The 21,537-nt window shown below is 32.4% G+C and overlaps 1 protein-coding gene across 4 annotated transcripts in view; it reads left to right on the top strand.

Moving 5' to 3' along the window:
• Positions 1-88: 88 nt before the first annotated feature.
• LOC129808274 (6-phosphofructo-2-kinase/fructose-2,6-bisphosphatase-like) overlaps positions 89-21,537 on the top strand; it is a 114,243-nt gene continuing 92,794 nt past the window's right edge. The window contains exons 1-3 of one of the 4 annotated variants that reach the window (XM_055858113.1): positions 89-211; positions 287-851; positions 5,002-5,315. In XM_055858113.1, coding sequence (XP_055714088.1) covers positions 5,228-5,315 — 88 coding nt within the window. In that variant the 5' untranslated portion in view covers positions 89-211; positions 287-851; positions 5,002-5,227. The remainder of the gene's footprint in view (positions 212-286; positions 852-5,001; positions 5,316-21,537) is intronic. The other 3 variants (XM_055858111.1, XM_055858114.1, XM_055858112.1) reach the window with 3 other exon arrangements.

The following is a 21,537-nucleotide window of genomic DNA, read 5'->3' on the forward strand; positions in this document are numbered from 1 at the left end:
GAATAGCAGTCCCAGTTGCACTTGCATGTGAGTTTTTCAAAGAAATTTCACAGATTTTTAAATGTTCAATCTTAGGTGGCGCTAGTAGTTGGCTGTTTTGTAAACAACTGCAGCAGAGCTCTTGTTTTTACTTCTTCAAGAAAAACTGCAGAAAATGTATGAAAAACAGGAGGAAAGTGCAGGAAATTGCAATGGAGTGGTAGCTGGAGAGGTGAGGCAGGAATTTCCCATGAAATTCACTAGTGGTAAATGCAGTAAGAGTTGAAATTTCAATTTTCCGCTGCAGGTCTTCATGTGACAACGCCGCGTGCTCTCGCGAGTCTTCTCGTCTTATTCCGGGTATATAAAAGTGGCCAGACACTTGGCATTTCTCACTCAGTGTCTCGAGCACAGAAAGATCGCGCGCTTTAAGCTTACCGCAGTCAAAAATCGCGAGTGTCGGACGCTTTGCTAAAAGAGAAAAAGAAGCCAGAGAGAGAAAGATAGAAATTCTAGGAGAAGCGTCTGTGGAAGTCCTCCTTGTCAGCTGATCAAACGACTAACGCATGAGAAATTTTAAGAGAATCCTCAACTCTATCAGACACACGTCCTCTGATCACTTCTCAGAAGACTCTTGGACCAGTTGGGTGGCTATTTGAGAGACGGATTATCCCTGGGATCAACATCAGGCTTCTCCTGGCTAACACAGTCATCCTGTGGAATAAATCCAACAGAGTTCAGTGCAGATTTTAGAGAGTGTTTGTGTGTGCATTCGAGAAATATTCCCGGAGGTCAGTGAGTTTATTTTCAATGGATTTACAGTGAGGATAAGAAAATTTGGTGCATTTAAAATTCTTGTGCAGGATATTAAAGTAAGGATATTTATTCTAAAATTTGTATTTATTCAGAATATTCCTTAGTGAATATTTTAATAATTTGGGCAGTGCAATTAGAGACAAGAATTTCAAGTAATTATTTTATGAAAATGTTCTTAACCCTTTAAGGACGATTGGAACACCGGTGTCCCTTAAAGAAAAATTTTTCCTGACTACCCAAAAATTATTTTTTCTTTATGTTTGTACGTAATTGCAGAGAGTAGAAGGTTGAAGGAATCTAGGATATTTTTTGCAAGTCTCTAGCTGTTTGCTATATAGTAAATTTTTAAGCTAAAAAATGACGAATTTTTAAATTTCCATAATGAAAATTAATTATAATTACTTTTTATCCTTCCAATTTTTTTCAGCAGAACCGTTTTGGAGAAAGAAACTATAATACTCAAACATAATATTTTTCATTAGAGTAAAAATTATCATTCATTTGTATTGTCAGAAAAATTACTTAAATTTTTAGGCTATTATTGTCCCTATCGTTCATAAAGGTAAAAAATACACCGAATCAGATTCTGATAGATTTTCTAAGGTTCGATGTAAGATCTTTTTTTGTTTATCTGATTTTGTTTATCAGTTTTATTTTTATCGCTGATTTTCGGTCCGCAAAAACTGTCTCGTCGTTAAAGGGTTAATCCTTTTTTTTCAAATTGATAAAGTTTTTGGTTATGCATAGCCTAACCTTAAAAATTAAGAACTTTGAAAGAATTTCTTAATTTGCCTTTAAATTTCATTTTCTAGTATTTCAGTTCCAGTTAGAAATTTTAGGCACGACAGAAACTAACCTAAAATTACTTTAGCATTCGATTAAGTCAAATATTAACCTCAAAAATTTTAAATTGTCCATATCGGTTTATTTTAATTAAATTAGTTAAAATTTTGCAGAAGCTACATATATTGTTCTTGAATTTTTGATAAAATTACATGTTATGTTGAAGTTGGAAATTTCTTACAGTGTCTTTTGACGTAACCTCAAACTCTAGAAAATCAAGGAAAAACAAACCGATTCTAAAATTGCTTTATATTCCTATTAAATATTATTTCAACATCAGAAAAAATTAGATTTATGTTTCTGATTTTTTTTTGAATTTTTGAGAAAAAAAAACAATAATTTTGGATTTAAAAAAAAACTGTCACTTGGACTTTTCATTACAAGTTTCGTCTAATACTGCACATTAAAGTTAAATTGCAGGCTTAAAGCTAAAGTAATGTTTAAACCAAAAATTTAAGAGAATGGTATTTTTAAAATTCAGAAAAAATCAGTTTTATAAAGGTCCGCAATAAGGAAAATCTCACTTTTTGTAACAGATTATAATCACGTAATCATTTTCGCAACTTTTATCTTAGAAAAAGTTGATTTTTCAAGAGAAAGTTGAATTTTACAACGATTGTTGTAAATAAGATAAATTTTTCTAATTGAATTCCCCAAATAAAACGATAAATGTTGTGAATTCAACTTTCTGCTTGGATAATCGCTAGAAATATTACTAAGATGATCGTATTATTTTAATTACACAGGATAATCGTAGCACTTTTTAGTAGTCTTTTTTAATAGCTGAAAAATCATTTTCTTGCTATCGATAACCATTGAAAATATTACTGCGATAATCGTGTTACTCTAATTACACATGAGAAGCTCAGAACAGAAAAGAACTCTTTTAATAGGGACATGCAAACAACTTAATGTTTTTTTTTGCTCTGAGCGTGCCATATGATAATCGTAGTATTTTTTACAGTACAAAATTACAATCGATTATCATTTTATTTTTGAGCATTCAACGAAGGAAATTCAAATTTATTTTTACTGGGTCCCGGTTAAAATTCCGAAAGCCAAAATCCCAAATTGGCCAAAATCCCGAAAGCCAAAATCCCAAATTGGCCAAAATCCCGAAAGCCAAAATTCCGAAAACAAAATCCCAAATTGGCCAAAATCCCAAAAACTGAGCACTTTCTCCTATTTTTTTAAATATGGGTGCGATGAATTACATTTATAGAAAAATATAAGAAACATTTAGTAATTTTGAAGCTTAGGATTGTACAAAGCATGGACATTATCCCCTATTTATACAGTTTAATATTTAAAAACATCTTTTTTTCTTAGAACTGATAAGGAACACGTGGTCATTATTTTACTTATCCTTTCTTCTCGTAAAAATTCACGGAAAAATGAAAGTGGTTACCCCCCTGCCGAGTGATGAATTTTTTAAACAGAAAGATAGGTTATGTTAGCCCTAACGGGCCTAACCTTAAAAATTCTTTACATATTTTTTTGTGGCTCACTCCTCTTGTGAATAGATTTTTGATCAGTTAATTTATCCGCGACGAAAAGGTATGAATTGTTCAAATGTTAAATGATTTAAATTATGTCCCTGGAAACATATGAGATATTACAGATCTATGAATAAATGAGAATAGAAAATGCAGATTATAGCATTTTTTATTAATTTTAAATTATCAAAAAAGAAGTAATGCGATATTTGGAAATATTACTTTCTAATATTTTCTAATATTCAGCATTTTTATAAAATTTTTGGTTGTAAATTGTATCACTCAGAAATTTTGATAAATTCTAACCCACAAAAAATTCTGAAGTTGCGCATTAATGCAGTTTCAAATACAAAAGACATTTTTAAATCGTTATTAAAGAAGACCAAATGATTTTATTTTTTAATCAAAATTCCTTAGATAGAGAAAAAAACAAGAATGTTAATTTGGCGTTCAAATCACATGGTCGCGTACACTAATTTTGCTAAGAGATTAAAATATTTTAAGGTTAAAATCTGATATTTTTTGGGTTAAATAGAAAAAACTTAAAATATTTAAAATACTTTAAATCATACTCTATGATAATACAAAACAAAATTTTTTTATCTAAAAATCTAAAAACACTTTTATCAAGTAAAATAGTATAATTAGAAATTATAATGTCCAACGCACAATAATTATGTTTTCATAATTTTCCATAAGAGTAAGCGAGATGCCTAGATATAGATCTTACAATCGTTGAAATGTCAAAAACATGTTTACTAAACAAAAGTTATTATGCGTTGGGCATAATGCTCAGCGCTCAATCACTTTTGTTTAGTAAACATGTTTTTTTACATTTCAATGAGAGTGAGTGAGATCTAGATCTAGTCATCTCGCTCTCTCTCATAGGAAATTGTGAAAACATGTTTACAAACAAAAGTTATTGTGCACTGGGCATTATTATTTCCATCAAATTGATAAACAATTTTACAGAAAATATCCCAAGACCATTTTGAGAGATAGGGACAGAAATGAAAGAGAAAACTATCTATTTTGCAGCGCCATCTATCGTGAAATTCCCATGAAAACCAGATTTCGAGAAAATTTTTACATAATTTTAGTGGATTCGGTTTCAACAAGATATCTTTTCGAAAATGAAAGGATTTTACAAGAATCCCTATGGCGACAGAGATTGCCAAATGCCAAACGTCTTGTTACTTTTCCATATAAATCGACTTATTTTACAATTTTTTACGAGATTATTTACGAGATATTTTTATCAGAGTATGTTTTAGAGGTATCCTAATCGAACATTTCGTCCAAACACACCTTTGATTACAAAAATCGCCATTTTGAATTATTGAAGGTCAAAAGGTCAACCGCCTTGGTGGGCCTACTTTTCAACAGATTTGGACAAATTTTCTTAGGATATGCGATGTCTTGGATTAACAATTAGAATACATGGTTAGGTCATAAAATAATAATAATAATAATAATAATAATAATAATAATAATAAATAAAAGTGTATTTTTGTAAGTCTTTGGAAAAAGTCACAAAAAATAGAATGGGTCAATGCAAAAAAAATCTGAAAGTGCATCTATAATTTTTGTTACAAGTGTAAAAAAATTGAAAAGTGAGATTTTTTCCTGGTTGTCAAGCTTTATTGTGCACCAATGGAATTATGAGAGGAGTTTCCTCGTGAAATATGTACACAAAGGTGTTGAGAAGACTGTAAACAAAAAAAGCCTTCTTGCATCTCTGAATGCTTCTGCGTGGAAGTGTTAAACTCTTTTTCTCCTGGCAATTCTCTGGCTCCAGGCCAAGAGTTATTTTTAGTTACAATTGTAAATTTTATTAGTGGATTAAAGAAAATGTTTATCCCACTAGCGCAGATCCTGCTCGTAGAAGACGCACCCAAAAGGCAGAGAGGAGGTTCCGACTTTGTTGTAGAAGATAGAGAAAAAGAGGTGAACAAGAGTCATTGGGTCATTTACCCACAACGCCCAAGATTCAACGAGAGATCTCCAAAGAAGTCAACCCACTATTTAGTGAGATTGAAAATTGGGGCACTGAATCTGATACAAGTGTCTGTGATCGAGTGTCATTGAGGGTGATGGCTCCAATTGCAACAGTGTGTGAAGATCAACAGAGTGCATCAGCAGAAATGTCCTCAGCAGCTGCATCCAATGGATTATTAGATGGTGAGTCAAAATGAAAAAAAAAACACATCTTTTCTATTCACTTCAAAAAAATCTAAAGTAGAGCACAAACTCAAATGTCCTTCAAGTATTGAAAAAATTAGGAAATTATTACAATGACAGAAAAAAATACGTAATAGTTGCTCTGCTCATTGCCAAGCGCGAGTCGCAGCAAAAATTGCTCCGATGATTTCAAAATTATCTTTTTTTTAACCCATTGGACACGTATTGATTGGTTATTGATTTGTTAGATGTTCGTGCAATATTCAAAACAGATGATTCAAAGGCTAAACTACTGCATTGACTGATTTAGCACGCGATGGGGAAAGCCGCATTTCTAGGAAAGTTTCTCAAAGCTATTTTTAGAATATCTCCATGCATCTTCCTCGTGGATATTCTCTCAGGAAAAAGAAAATTCTATTTGTGGAGAGAAAATAATGTGTCACAATTTCTAGTCAAAAACTACTCAAAGCGCGTGTCTTCATTGTGCCTCAAAAATGTTTAAAAGCTCATAAATCTGAGGTGTTTATTGCGGTTTGTGATTCATTTTGCAAAAGGTGGGAAGCTATTAAATTTTATGCAACTTTTCAGAACAGTTGAAGTTCCCCACAGTGCCACTAGTGGCGCTAGGAGCGTTGTTTGTTTTTTGTTTCTGTTTTTCTTAGAAACTGCTTTATGTAAAAATGATCTTAATGCCCAACGCACAAGAACTTTTGTTTGTAAACATGTTTTCAAAATTTCCTATGAGAGAGAGCGAGATAACTAGATCCCAGTTTCATTCACTCTCATTGAAATGCCAAAAACATGTTTACAAAACAAAAGTTATTGTGCGTTGGGCATAATGCCCAACATACAATAACTTTTGTTTATTAAACATGTTTTTGAAATTTCAATGAGAGTGAGTGAGATCTAGATCTAGTCATCTCGCTCACTCTCACAGAAATTTTAAAAACATGTTTACAATGTATGACATTGTCATACTGTTACAGAATTCCCGTACTGGCTAATAGTTAATTTTACAAATCCTATTTTTTTATTAACCTTAAGAAAAGATCTTAAGATATAAAAGACAAGAAATAAATTGAAATCTAAATAAATCACTCAAAAATTTTTGCTATAAAATAATAAATTTTTGATCAAGAAAAATCAAAATTCTTAGGAACAAAACCTGGAATATTAAAACTTTTATTGTTCAATTAGGTATATTCTTTTTTCTGTTTTACCCTTTTTCTTACGATTTTTCATTAAATATGATTGATTAGCTTAGATTTTTCATAAACTTTTTTCTTTTTGCTCTTTTTGAAAGTGATAAGTCGAGACACATACCACTTTTCTTGGACATGTGTTTAAGAAAATAGTTTTTTCTTACATTTTTCTGTTCAACTATAGTCATCTTTGACTAAAAAAATCTTTTTAGTTCCTAAGAAATATGAAAATTAAACAAGATAGCACAGATGACTAGCTTTTATAGCATTTCTCTTTCCTAATACTTATTTTTACTACACTTTTTTTTTAAATATTCAGCCTTACGAGAAAGGATTTTTAGGTACAAAAAACAGGAAATAAACTGAAATTTAAATAAGTTAGTCAAAAAGTTACAGACTTTCTAATAATACTTTTTGATCAACAAAAATCAAACTTCTCTGGGAAAATAATATTTTTAATTATTTTAAATTTATTAAAAAACCTGCAATTATTGTGGATTTGTATTGATCCATGATATTGGTTTTCGTATTTTACCTTCTTTCTCACTTTTCACTGAATAAGTTAATTATTTTTCGTTTTTTTCGAGTCCAAAGTTTTAAGTCGAGACACTTACCTGTTTTCTGGACATTTATTCATGAAAATGTTTTTTTTTTTTAAATTTTTTCCTGTTCATTTTTCAACTTTGACTAAAGAATACTTTTTAATTCTAAAGAAAAAAGAAAATTAGAAAATCATCATAGATGGCTTTGTTTTATAGCATGTATCATGGCTAATAGGTAATTATACAACACCTATTTTTTTATTCAGATTTTTTTTCTGTTTTCTGGTTATACTATTTGTTGTTTAGTATAATTATTATTTGAGATAGACGAGCTTAAAATTTAAGATTGATTTTTTCTTTGATTTCTGAAACAATAAGTCGAGACACATACTCCCTTTTTGATCATTCCAAAAAAAAATGTTTTTCCTGCATTGTTTTGTGAAATTTTTCTTCTTTGGCAAGAAAAACTTTGCGGTTTCACAGAGAAAAGAATATTTACAAAGATAGTACGGATGCCTTACTTTTATAGCATGTGTCTCGGATAATAGTAAGTTTTTTCAAGTGATGGTTTTACATTTAATTTCCTTATATAAAAGTTTCATATTCTTAACCTTCGTTTTAAGGAAGTTTAATAATTGTCATACGTTGTGGCGTTCGGAATCATTCCTAATTCAGAATTTTGGGATTACCTCACTACTGTTTCAGATGGGCAAAGAGGAAAATAACACCATGAAAAATAAGAAAAAAGAGGCACTTCTTCGTGTTTTTTTTTAATAAATGAATTCGAATTACCCCATTTTAAACTAATACTTTTGCAGATTTGTCCTTTGTAGCACATTTTCAGAGACAAATTATACATAAGGAGAATATTTTCGATAAAGCTTAAACGGTTAGTTAAGACACATACCATAGGATCAGAATGAATTATTGAATTTTATTTCTGACCATCACAAAACCTCTCAAATCCAAAACTTACCTTCAGTAAAATAATACAAACAGCTTTACTGCGTTACCGGCCATAATTTAGGAAACTTTAATCCCGAATGTCAAAATCCCAAAGAGCCAAAAATCCCGAAAGCGAGAATCCCGAATTTGGCAAAATCCCGAAAGCCAAAATTCTGAAAATCCAGAATCTCGAAAAGCCAAAATCCCGAAAGCCAGAATCCCGAATTGGCCAACATTCCAAAAGCCAAAATCCCGAAAGCCTAAATCCCGAAAATCAGAATCCCGAAAGTCAGAATCCCGAATTGGCCAAAATCCCGAAAACCTAAATCCCGAAAATCAGAATCCCGAAAAGCCAAAATCCCGAAAGCCAGAATCCCGAATTGGCCAACATCCCGAAATTCAAAATCCATGACGCCAAAATCCCGAAAGCCAAAATTCCGAAGCCAGAACTCCGAAAAGCCAAAATCCCGAAAACAAAAAGCGCGAATGGTTAAAATCCTGAAAGAAATAAATATATTTTGGCTTTTCGGAATTTTGGCTTTCGGGATTTTGGCTTTCGGAATTTTGGCTTTTCGGGAATGAATATATTTCTTTCAGGATTTTAACCATTCGCGCTTTTGGTTTTCGGGATTTTGGCTTTTCGGGATTCTGGATTTTCGGAATTTTGGCGTCATGGATTTTGGCTTTCGGGATGTTGGCCAATTTGGGATTCTGGCTTTCGGGATTTTGGAAAATTCGGGATTCTGATTTTCGGAATTTTGGCTTTCGGGATTTCGGAATATCGGGATTTTGGCTTCTAGGACTTTAACTAGTTCGGGATTAAAGCTTTTGGGGTCTCGACTTTCGGGATTTCGGATTTTCAGGATTATGGTTTTTTTTTTGGAATTTTGGCATTTCAGGATATTGGCTTTCGGGGCTTTCGGAATTTTAACCGGGACAAACAGCACAGTCAAAATATATCCATTGTTTATTTATATCTGAAAAAGTTTTTTAGGTTACAAATAACGTAAGTGTTACTTTTTCTTACGTTTTTTTTTACAAAATGTAAAAATGTAAGCACCTTGAGTTAAAATAATTGTAAAAGATCGTTTAGATTTCTTTTTATTAAAGAAAAAATTGCGTAAATTAATAAAAGTACTTTTTCTCTAAAAAAAAAAAGAAAACATAAATTTTATTCAGCATAAAATTTAAGAGTGTCCACAAAACAACTTTTTATTTCTTTCAAAAGTTAAAAAGGTCAGTTAAAAGATTATCTGCAAGAGAAATTCTAGTTCAAGATCAGGTTTTCGAAATTATTACAGCAATAATAACTAAGAAATTACATTTTTGCACTTGAAATTCTTCAAATTTTATGCTCATGCGAAAATTTATTTTAAGATGGTTATTAATAAAGTTATATGGTGTCCTACGGCCTAATTGAATATGCTTGAATGGGTTGTGCTTTTGTCTTAATTTTTTGATTCATGTTTTTTCGATTGGGAGATTTTTGTGAGGAAATGGGGACAAAAAGATTAAAATAAATGCTTCAATGGGTTATGGGTTTTATAAATAAAATCCGTCACAAATCATGCCTGTCATAATTTTCTCGAACACTTGACAATTAAATCCACGATCTTAGAAGGAGGAACTATGTGCTTATCAGCTGAAGTTTGAGTACTTATATCAAGTTACTCGCGAGAGAGAGAGAGAGAGAGAGATGTTTTGTTATCAGAAATATTCGGATATTCTCATGGGAGTTATTTATCAAAGCCAAGAGGAGGAGACTCAGTGACTCGGTCAGAAAATCTGTAGAAAGTCAACTTTAGGGTTATCAAAATGAGAATTAGAGGGAAAATTCAGCGGAAAAATAATTTAATTATAAAAAAGAAAAATGAAGATTAGCAAGAAAATTTGATGAATCAGATTTCAGAGATAGATGATGGGTTAAAAATAAACACGATTTCGAACATATGCAACGCATAATGATAATTACATCATTCTGATAACTACTTTTTTTTGTAGCTCACCTCTCTCTCTCTCTCAGGCCTTTCAATTATTGAATGAAAACAGAAAATTATGGATAGCTTCAAAGTGTCTTGTAAACATTGAAAATATTGCATCTGCATCATTATTTTCTGTCCGTGATGCGCTAATGATTGATTGACTTGGTGCTTGGATGTCTCTAGAAAGTAGTTTTCCTATCGGTCTTTCAACTGCCAATTGATCACAATCTTCAGTGGAGTTAGCAACCCAAAACACAGCCTATCCAACTGTTCGTAGAGTAACGCAATTTATTGCTCAATGGACATGCGTTATGGGATAATTGGGAGAGGAATTTGTAAGCAAGGTGGTTTGGAGGCACATTAGCCTTTGTTTTTTAGGGTTTACGCACATTTATTCAAAATCCAAAAAAATAGTAAATAAACCATAACCCTAGACACACATCAAATATCCTGGAGGGGAATTCTGTAACGCTCTGCTAATGCCACATGACAAATTGGGTTCGAATCTTAGGAGAGCTTTTTCAAAAATGCGATTCTATAGCCGTGACATTGCCATTTCAGCTCACGTGACATTGCCAGAAGTCACATATTTGAGATTTCTGGCAATTCAAATGACAATGAATTTTGTTAAACAAACAAACAAAACGTCCTGTATTTTCATAAAATCATTAAGTAAAGGTATTTCAATAAAAATTCTATGAATTGCATTTTCGAACTCATATGATATGACAAAAAAAAGCTCGAATGGCATTGTCAGGTTTCGAACTCACTCGTGACAATGCCACGAAAATTACAGAATTCCCCTACTGGTGTGTGTCTCAGCTGAGAAACAAAGGACTGTATTTAAAGTCTTTACAAAGAAAAATTTTATTTATTTATATCAATAGCAATTTTCTATTCATTTTCTCGGAAAAAAAGATTTCCAGCCTGGGCTTGGTCATTAAGCTTTATCTTCCTTTACTTTTTTTTCTTTTCTTTTCTTATTCACTATTTTTCTTTTGTTTGACTTTTTTTATTTTTTTCTGCCACACTATTGTAAGAGGGTTGTTCCCTATTTATGGTGTTTTTATTCTAATAATAATAATAATAATAATCTTGGGAAAAAACAAACGGATAAGTTTTATAGCAAGTGTCTTAGCTAAATTGAGATCTTTCAGTGTTCATCAGTGATCGAAAAATCTAAATTCATAGAAAATTCTTCAAATATCCAAGTGAACGTCTTAGCGAAATTAATTAAATGTCGCACTTCATATGTTCTCCCTACATTTGCAAATGATGTTTCTAATTTATTATTTGCAACAGAAATAATCGTAAGAGATTTTTTTGGTTTCAACTTACTTTATGGCTTCTAAACATCATGATAAATTCTCGTTAAAATGAAACATTTTGAAATAAATCTAGTCAAAATGTGCCAAAATGATCGATTTTGACACATGAGGCTCTTAGAGGCTTCGCATATACGATGGCTTCGAAAACTTCATATTTTTTCCGTATTCTTTTAGGGCTAGTTTTCCATTTTTTCCAGGAAACGTGAGGATTAAGACTAGCCAATTTAAATATATTATCATAGGTCAGATTCGTTAAATATTAATTTAAAAGATAGGCCACGCCCCTTTTCGAAATTTTATTCAAATTTCTTTTATAGCCCTACAAAGATTTTGCCAGCAAATTAAAAAATAAACGTCAAAAAACCTGAATTTTTACATTATAAGTTCTATAATAACTTAAAAGTTGCATTCGTCTTATGTTTGTAAATTTATTGTATTGACATAAGAGAAAAGCAATTTTTACGTTATTAAAATTAATGGCATCAAGTAGTTTTTCAGAGGTAATGATAAAAAATCCAATCTTCATTATCCAGAAATATTTTTATCAATGCACTGTGAGTGAGAGAAATCTGAACAAGTTAAAATAACATTCCGGAAATATTAATTTTACCCTGCAGTATTGATCCAAAATCGGTGTAAATATTGCCCTTTTTAGGTGTATTAGGGCTTAAAGTTACCCTTTTTCATGTTAATTTTACCGTTAAAAAGGTGTAAAAGTTATGAGGAAAAAATGTTAATCGCACCCTCTTTTTTCTCAGTGACGGATTCACTTGTTCAGCTAGGCTACATCTTCGTAGATTCTTTTATTTAATTCACAAGAAACAATGAATGTAACTATCACTTATTCGAAGTTACAGGGTCATCGCTCTAGTCGCATCTTTACTTGATTAGGGCTCACTGTAAGAATGTTGTTTAAAGTTTTAAGAGGAAAATGGGGAACTACAGGATCTTTTGGGTGTACTCTGGGAATAAAAGATGATAATTGGCCAGTTTGCCCATCGACTGGGTTAACACTTGTCAAATACGTCATACTTTTTGCAAAGTAATAAAGACAAATCCCAAAGTGAGCTTTTTTGTGCAGCTATGTCCCTGTTACGACAAATGAGTATTTTACAATTTTGAAACATAGCATTGACCTTTTAGTTGAGTTTACTCAACTCACATTTGCATAAAAGTATAAACAAAAAAAGATGTATAACCCTGAAGCATCTTGGCTCTGTTTAGATGCTTTCGCTGAGCATGTGTTTGCTTTTTATTGACGATCTAATCGTGCGACAAGGCACTAAATATTTCAAATATCTTCTTTTCTCTTCTTCTTGTCTTGGGATTTTTCTTTGTGGGGGCCACTATCAAAATTGAATCACTATCACCAATCGCGTGATTACAAAATTTTTTGACACTCATTGAAGACAAAGTGAGTCAGTTTTTGGGGACAATTCAGTGATAACGCACGTCTTTTTTTATTAAAATTTGAAAAAAGAAAATAAAAGTGATCATCGAGCAGTATCTCTTGAAGATTGTGAAGTTGAAGAGGGTGAAAATTGTGGAAAATTCTATGAAAATTTCTTGGTGAATCACAATTAGAATTTGTGCCAAGAAAATCTTTTATCCAATTCAGAGACTTTCTGTTCACGAGAGACATTTTCTTTAATAAAAGTGAAGGTCGAAGAAAGTGAAGAAAACTTTACGTGTTGAGCATTATGAAATTGTTGCAATAGGAGTGGAAAATTATCATTTGTCGTAAGTTAATTTTTACAAGACATTGTAGCAAGAGACTTTTACTCTATAATCACGTTAAATTTCTTCTAATTGACACGTGAATCGTTTGGAGATGTTTATCTCCTACGTAAATGAGTGTTTATGATTCTCCCGCATTTTGTGGAAAGAGAGTCATTTATTAAAAAAAATGTATCTTCTTGTTTATTTCAATAGATGCTTTAATTACATTCAACTGTAATATTCCTTGATAGTTTTACTTCATTTTCACTATATTTTTGCATTAGTTGAGAGAAATATCGTGGACTTTAATCAGCTAATCTTTGCTCAATGTTTTTTTTTTCTTTACTATTTCTTTTCGCTCTTAGATGATAAGATGCAGAGACATAATACAATTAGACTTGTTGTGATGCAAAAGGAGTCGTTGTTGTTGTTTTTTGCAGCACAACTGAAATGCAAATGCCATTTGTTGATGTATTAATAGCAAAATTTACAGTTGACGGCAAAAGTCTGGAGACGATAAATCAAATAGTGTTAATGAGATGTTTGTTCTTCTTACGTTGTTGTTAGTTTAAAAGCTAGAAGTTTCTAGTTTAGTTAAATCCATGCAATTCGAAGAAGAATCTAAATCTTATCTATTTACTTTGATTTAGTTACACAACAAAATGTATACAATTATATTTACGTATCAGAACTTTGTTCTTTAAACGTCTTCACACATTATGAGAAATTTTCATGAAAGTGGAACTTTTTGAAGTAACTCGATTCAAAATGTACACGTCAATTGTGTCAAAATGATGCATTTTGACGAAATTTTCTGCGAAATGGAGCATTTTGAAGTAAAGCGATTGTAAATGTGCACGTTATTTGTGTCAAAATGATGCATTTTGATGAAATTTTCTTCGAAATGGAGCATTTTGAAGTAAATCGCTTGAATAAGTGCACGTAAATGATGTCAAAATGGCTCATTTTGACGAAATTGTTATCAAAATAGAGCATTTTAAAGTAAATCGCTTAAATGTGTGTTCATCAATTATGTCAAAATTATCATCAAAATTGAGCATTTTGAATAAAATCGCTTAAACGTGTGCACGGAAATTGTTTCAAAATAGTCCATTTTCATGAAGCTTTCACCAAAATATATCATTTTGAAGTAAATCGCTTAAATATATGTACGTCTATTGTGTCAAAATGGATCTTTTTGATGAAATTTTTATCAAAATAGAGCACTTTGAAGTAAATGGCTTAAATGTGTGAACAAGAATTGTGTCAAAATGACGCATTTTGACGAAATTATCTTCAAAATGGAGCGTTTTGAATTTAAACGATTAAACCTGTGCACGACAATTGTTTCAAAATAGTCTATTTCCATGAGGTTTTCACCAAAATATATCATTTTGAAGTAAATCGCTTGAATATGTGCACGTCAATTGTGTCAAAATGAATCATTTTGACAGAATTGTTTTACCCTGCATTCCTGACCAGAATGATTTTCTCAGCTGTCTTTTTGTGGACGAACAAGAAAATCCTAAGAAGGTTTAACGTTGAAATTTGTGTTAATAGGTCACAGTAGTTTTAGTTACACAAAATCTAGTAAATACTATCAAAAAACCTTTTCGTCAAACTTTTCCATAATTTATCAGCAGCGTAATAACAAATTTTCGAAAAATTACTACCTCAAGCTTCTGGGCAGACACTGGGAAGTAATGCGGGAAAACTGCTAAAATATTGAAGCAAAATTGATCGATAAGCTTAATAGAGAGATATTTTGCCTTAAAGTTTCCTTTCAATAATTTAATTTTTTTGTCAAAATTATTTTGAATCACTATTTTAATATTTGGTGTTTATTTTTAAACCTTCAAAGCATATCAAGTCGATTTTATTTGCATTTGGAACACAAATACAATTTTAGTATTAGGGCTTTCCACACATTGTGATAAAATTTCATCAAAATGAAACGTTTTGACACGGGTAAATTCAAAATGCTCTATTTTGACGAAGTTTTATCGTACTGTGCTGAAGTTATTAGTTACAAAAATCTTTTTATATAAAGTTTAAATAAAGTTTGTCTAGACAGAGTGTCTATTTATTTAAATCCTTATAACTTTCTCTCCCGAAGTCAGGGGCATGACGTTTCTTATGCTTCCCATATGTTTCTAGCGAGCCGAAAAAACTTTTGAGATTATTAGCTGTTATCTGTCATTCTAGAATGAATTAGCAAAAAATTCAAATACAAAATAAAAGCCAATTTAATAACGAAGAGGCAACCGAAAATCCCAAATTGGCAACCTACGTAGTTTTGGAGATATCTCCTGAAATGTGTACGAAAACAGGAAAAAATTTACACTAAAACAGGTTGCATTTTTCAGAGCTAATGCCCCCCCCCCCCTGCCCGAAGTATACCTTTAAGTGTTAATGTCTTTGAAAAAATTGAATTGATGAAAGTCCACTGCCGTCTTATCGTTGATAAGCAACTTCTGTACAAAATTACCTTTTCTAGTAAATTTATTTCTCTTGCTCGTGTATTATTACAATTTTCAGTATCAATAATGATGCTAGTCGAATGGAGAATGAAAAGAGGAAATCTTTTTCCTGGGGGTGAATTCTGAAATTCATGGCTTTGTCACGTGATAAATTCATAGTTTTTAGATCGTCTTTTGTGAGTATATCATGACCTTTCGATACAAAGTGTCATGTGAAACAGTCACAGTATCCCAGAATTACATGATAATTTTTGTTAAGGGTCTTTTGAAACACTTAGATAAGACAATCTCAGATCAGTGAATTTATCACGCGAACATTTTTTTTAGTATATGACTGTTTTCATGTGCATCTGCATTATCGACTTTTCTATTTATTAATTGCTGGCACGACTGTTTGCCTTCATGTTCCCATACCGCCATTGGGTCGTTCGTTATTATTATTAATCGTGTCGAGATATTTTATTTTCTATTACAATGCAATCATTACAATGTGCCTCGTGTTGGAGGAATTTACTGATCGTATATTGCCCAGGAACGCCTTTTCTGTAGTGAATGAGCCCAAACAGAAGTAGATTTTGATTCTCCAATAGTGTCTTGGATAAAAGGCAAATGGAACTCTATTTGCACAAAAAGTTCCTGAAGTTTGAAGAATTCAAACTCAATTTCGAATTTTCATACTAATTTTTCGAACAAGGTGGGGAACATTTATCAAATACAGTAGACTCTCGCTTATCCGTGGACTCTTTTTCCGGGTGACATAAAAAAATCCGTGAGACAGTTGAATTTTAAAAATTTTGTTGACATATTTTCCCCGTTTTGGGTTTTTTTGTTAAAGCAAATGTGCTCTATCTACTGTTAATTCTTTCTCATTGTAACTTTTTTGGACAGTACGCATGTTTAGAGAGAATGTCGGATTCAGTCAGATCAGAATTCACTCCATAAATTTGCAATGTAAACAAAAAAATCGTTAGATTTCAAACAATTTGATGTGTATCACTCTCAAAATCCGTGTGACATTTCGGTCCCGTTCCACGGATAAGCGAGAGTCTACTGTATCACACTAAAAAACTGGCAAAAGAGTTACTCAGTGATTATGGAGTGATTTTAAATACTGGGGCAAGAACAGTAAACGTCGTTGTTCTGTTTTTTTTCCTCACAACAATGTGAAGACCGTCACATTTTGACACTTGAGCACTTCGAAATTCGAACAGAATGTACATCAGCCACCTTGCGGAATTATCAAAAAGTAAGAAAGTCTCTTTTTTGGATCTTCAAATAGATTTTCAAATTTTTCAAGATTTACTTCTGTACGGAAAGAGTGCTTCCTGCCGTGCTCCTGAAGTTTTCTGGGGCAGAGACAGTGCATTTTATTACGTTTTGTCACAGTGAAAATGTATTTTTCTGATATTCTGTTGCTTTGCACCGGCCGGGACTCGAACTCACTACTGTGAGAGCCGAGCAAGAGATCTCACCGCCCAAGACCTAACGGTCTTGCCTATTGCGCCACTGAGATCTCCAATGGGTCGTGAGAGGTACAGTAATCAATTCAAAGAAAAATCGATCCCGTAGGAGCACACGAGAACAGTCATGTAGGGGAAAGTGCCCATAGTTCGTACGATCCCAAGCTTGGTAATGACTAAATTTTTTCCATGTTACTCAAAAAATGTGACTTATCGCACCCGTTTTTTTTTTGAAACTAGTGAAAAAAATAGAAATTACGAAGCTTGGGATCGTACGAAGCATGGGCACTTTTCTCTACTAAAAAAAACGTTGAGGAGAAAGATATCCCCTTTTCATTTTTCTTTGAAATATAGCACCATAACTCAAGATTTATAACGATAATTTCTTTCTATCGTTACTATTCTTCCGGTATTGACTGTAATCAACTTCAAGTGTCTAGCTCTATACTCTATAGCTTAGTGATACAGCAAAGATGGTTTTCCCGATCTTTGTGTTGAACTTTGCCATTGATAGCCAAATAGAGAACTTGCGTAAGCTTTAGTATTGAGAGGAGTTTGAGGAACCGGAATTGATCCAAAGAGCTCTTTGAGGCATTTACAAAAAAAAATTCATCGTATTCTTATTATGCAGTCCAATTGTCCATGAATAAATAATTATGGCGATATAATGTCTTGTGCCTCAAGGCTGCAAATGCGGCTGCTAGTTGGGACTTTTGTTTGTCATGTGTCAAGGGAGAAAATTTACAAAGTGAGAGGTGAAGAATAAGAAGCAAATTTCTTTGTTGACATGAGAAGGTTTTTCCCCAAGACATTTTCAAAATACCGCTATTTAAATTGCTTTTCTCTTTATATCAATTTGATTATTGATTGGCATTACCGGTTGTTGAGGGAGGAAGTTTGAGAATAAATTGTTGTAATTATCTGAAATATGGATTGGTTAACGTGATCGGTATCTCTGTCAGGTGCGAAAAACGAATAATTGTCACGTTGAATTTGATAAAGTATATTTTTGTCTTTAATTTTCCTTATCTGTTGTTTGCGTTTAGCAATGCGAGATAGAGCTGGCAGAGTGTGGCAATTAATTCAAAACTGCTTTTAAGTTTGTTAAATAAATGAACTACAAGCTAATAAATTTAAAGGAATTATAATTAGGGGAGGGTTTTGAAGCTTCGTACATATTTTAGTTGGCTTCGAACACTTCATATTTTTCCCGTATTCCTTTAATGAATATGACCTATGGCAATGTATGTTAATATGGGGTAAGTGTGCCAAATTTCGGCATAGTTGCAAGCAAGCACCAAAGTCTCAAATTTGAAATGTGATATTTTTAATACAAATTGAATATTTTTGTTACTTTTTTTTATAATGAGTGCTATTTGGAACTTTGTAGACTGTTTATCGTCTTTATTTTCTCTAAAAATCATTCTCAAATACATTTTAAAATGAATAAAAATGTAAACATAGCATTGGTGGCCTATTTCGGCTACCTTTATTCTCATAGTTCCTTGCCTTTCCGAAATTCTTTTAGTGTCTTTTTCAGATCATCTTGATCGTTGAAGAGACATTTTTTTGTTATTTTTTTGCACTGTATAATCTCTAGAACAGACCTGTGCTCGTTAAAAATCGTGTAATATCGGAAATTTTGTGTTGATAATTTTAATGGAAATTACAGATAGCCATTCTGGTAACACTAATCCCGCTTATTTACGGTGCCATGATGAATATATTTGCGCCAAAAGGACATAGTATAAAGAAAAACTCACATAAAAAGAAATTGTCTTCTTGATATCTTTGTCAGAAGACGGATAGCTGTTCACTACACACCCTTTTACTTGAAACTTGCAGAAATACAAAGAAATTAAATGCAAATATCACTTCAAATGGAAAGTTCTTAAATCGCGCGCAATTCAACTGTGAGAGAGAAATAGAGACACAAATAACTCACTTTACAAACGTCTGGCGGCGCTGCGGTTGCAAAAAGTCTCTGAAATTCAACAAAATATTTTCTTCTCGATTTTATCGTTATTAGCAGGTCGTGTCCCTTCTTGTAATATGTACTTTTGCATTCTTTATTAACCCAAAATAGTGTTGTACAAAAGGGTTTTTCTCAAACTTATCCTCAATTTTGGGACAGCTCAAAAGAATATAAGTCTTCCAGCTAAAAAATTTCATCCCAATGTTTTTGTTGTAATATCGACAATTATTCACAATTAACCCAAATAACTGTATTCAACTAAACTATTAAAAGGATTTTCTTGTGAAAATGACTTAAGTCTAAGGAACTAAACAATTTTCACATTAAAAAAATCTATCATTTTCTCTACGTGAATTTTCGCGGCATTTCGAATAGTGCCAACAGGCACCACCAAATTCACTTCGGCTTTTCTTTTAGCTCAGGCTTGCCCTAGAATAAGCTAAAACTCTTAGTTCATTCATGGAAATTTGAGAAATAAAATATGTGGCCGAAATTACAAACTGGCCGGAATTTGATACACTTACCCTAGTTAGTCTTAAGTCACACATTTCCAGAGAAAATTAAGGGAATATGAATGAAGTTTTCGAAGCCAGAAGATGTACGAAGCCTGAAAGCCTTTCCCTATTGCAGTTAAATATTTTTGTTGGTCAAACAAACCAGTCGATGGATGGGTCATATGGAGGACAATTTCATTTGAATTTATATTTTTGTTCTTTCCTGAACTTGAAGTGAAAGAATTGTGAGTGTATTGTGGTGAAAATGATAATTTAAATTGACTCTCAATTATCATATTTTGAAATTCAAAATTTTATTGAACAAAGACGTTTGGAAAAAGCCACAATCACAGGAGTTTATTGTATTGGGGGTTTTTCCGCTTGGATATGATTTAATATTCAAAATTTCCATCTTCAGTCAACATCTCTGTACCCTCTGTACATAGAATTGAAGATGGAAAGCAATTCCGGTCATTGCTCAATTTTATTATCAAAAGTGTGAAATAGAGACGACGACGGTGAATGAGAAATTGTCTTGTGCCACATCCTCTTATCGCTCAAAGTTGTTGATACTTCAATGAATATAAAACGAATTGACAAACAGCAATATTTATAATTTTTCTTATTAACTTCACGCTTCTCGCAGAAACTCTCTTGATGGTTTTATTATTTTTCGTTTTTTTTTCTTCTCAAATGCTCTTACCACATTTTATCACATTGTGTTTATTTGTGTGTTTCCGTCTGGCATTTAAAGATATAACAGCAGTTGGAGGCTCGAATTTGAGGTTGTGTGATGTCACAGATCACACCCATTAGTCGAAGTTTCTTGGCAAATACATCCCAATACTCATTAAAAAGCAAGACAAAAAAAAGACTCTGAAGAAATGATTAAAAAAAACTCCAAACAAGAGATGAAGACAAAGAAAAGATGTTAGCAAATGTGACTTTTTTCTCCTCTGCAGAAATTTGCAAAAATATAATCTCTAAAAAAACATTCTATTTTGGATGGGTAGGAAAGAATAAAATTGGGTATATAATGAAATGCAAAAGAGAGGGAAATTTTGTTTATGCTAAGCATCAAGGTTATTAGAGGTGATCCCCAAAAAAATTGAAGCTCTAAAAGAGAGGAAAAGAAAAAAAATAGCAGATTCGCTAAAAAGACTCATTCATGCATATCAGCTATTAATTATCGTGTCATGATGATTCTAAAAATTGTTTTGTTGATACCGGCAAGTAAAGCTTCATAGATAAAAAATGTGCGAATTTATTTTTAAATTGAGCAAGGCAATTATCGATAAAAATTATGGGAGTGCAAAGTGATTTTCAATTATCACAATATTCCAGAGGAGATTTCTTTCACAATATTCAAGGAGAAAATTTTAAGAATCTGGAGCAGTACCTACTGAAAAATAAAAACATCTCATGATTGGTTTAGAATCAATTAAAAGAAGGGGTGGAAAATCGTCCCAGCTTTGTGGAACGTAGGAACTTGTGGCTTAGACGCTATACCACAAAAGTACTTTCGCATCATTTACCGCTTACCGGTTCATAACCGATTTATAGAACAGATTGACTCACTCAAAAGATCGCCTAAAATAGCTTAGGAATAATATAATTCAATTTCGGATGAAATGAGTTTTCGGTTGAGAACGGGTTCATTACTGGTTCAGAACCGGTAGATACCGGTTTAGAACTGATTGGAAACGATTAAGTTTTCTCGGAAATTCCAAGACCTTCCCAACGAGCCCAAATATGACACCATTCAATTGCGAAATACGTTATCTAGAGCCCTTTTAAGATTTGACCTTGAGAGACCGTTATTAGGAAGAATTCAACGGTACTTTCGTAAGATCCCCCAAAATAGTTTAGGAATAATAAAATTAAATTTCGGATAAAATGAATTTTCGGTTGAGAACGGGTTCATTACTGGTTCACAACCGGTAAATTACCGGTTTAGAACTGATTGGAATCGGTTTAGTTTTATCCGAAATTCCAAGACCTTTCCAACGAGCCCAAAAATGACACCATTTAATTGAGAAATGCGTTCTCTAGAGCCTTTTTAAGCTTTGACCTTCAAACGCTTATTAGGAAGAAT

The sequence above is a fragment of the Phlebotomus papatasi genome, chromosome 3, assembly GCF_024763615.1.
Source record: "Phlebotomus papatasi isolate M1 chromosome 3, Ppap_2.1, whole genome shotgun sequence".
In the NCBI taxonomy this organism is placed as follows: domain Eukaryota; kingdom Metazoa; phylum Arthropoda; class Insecta; order Diptera; family Psychodidae; genus Phlebotomus; species Phlebotomus papatasi.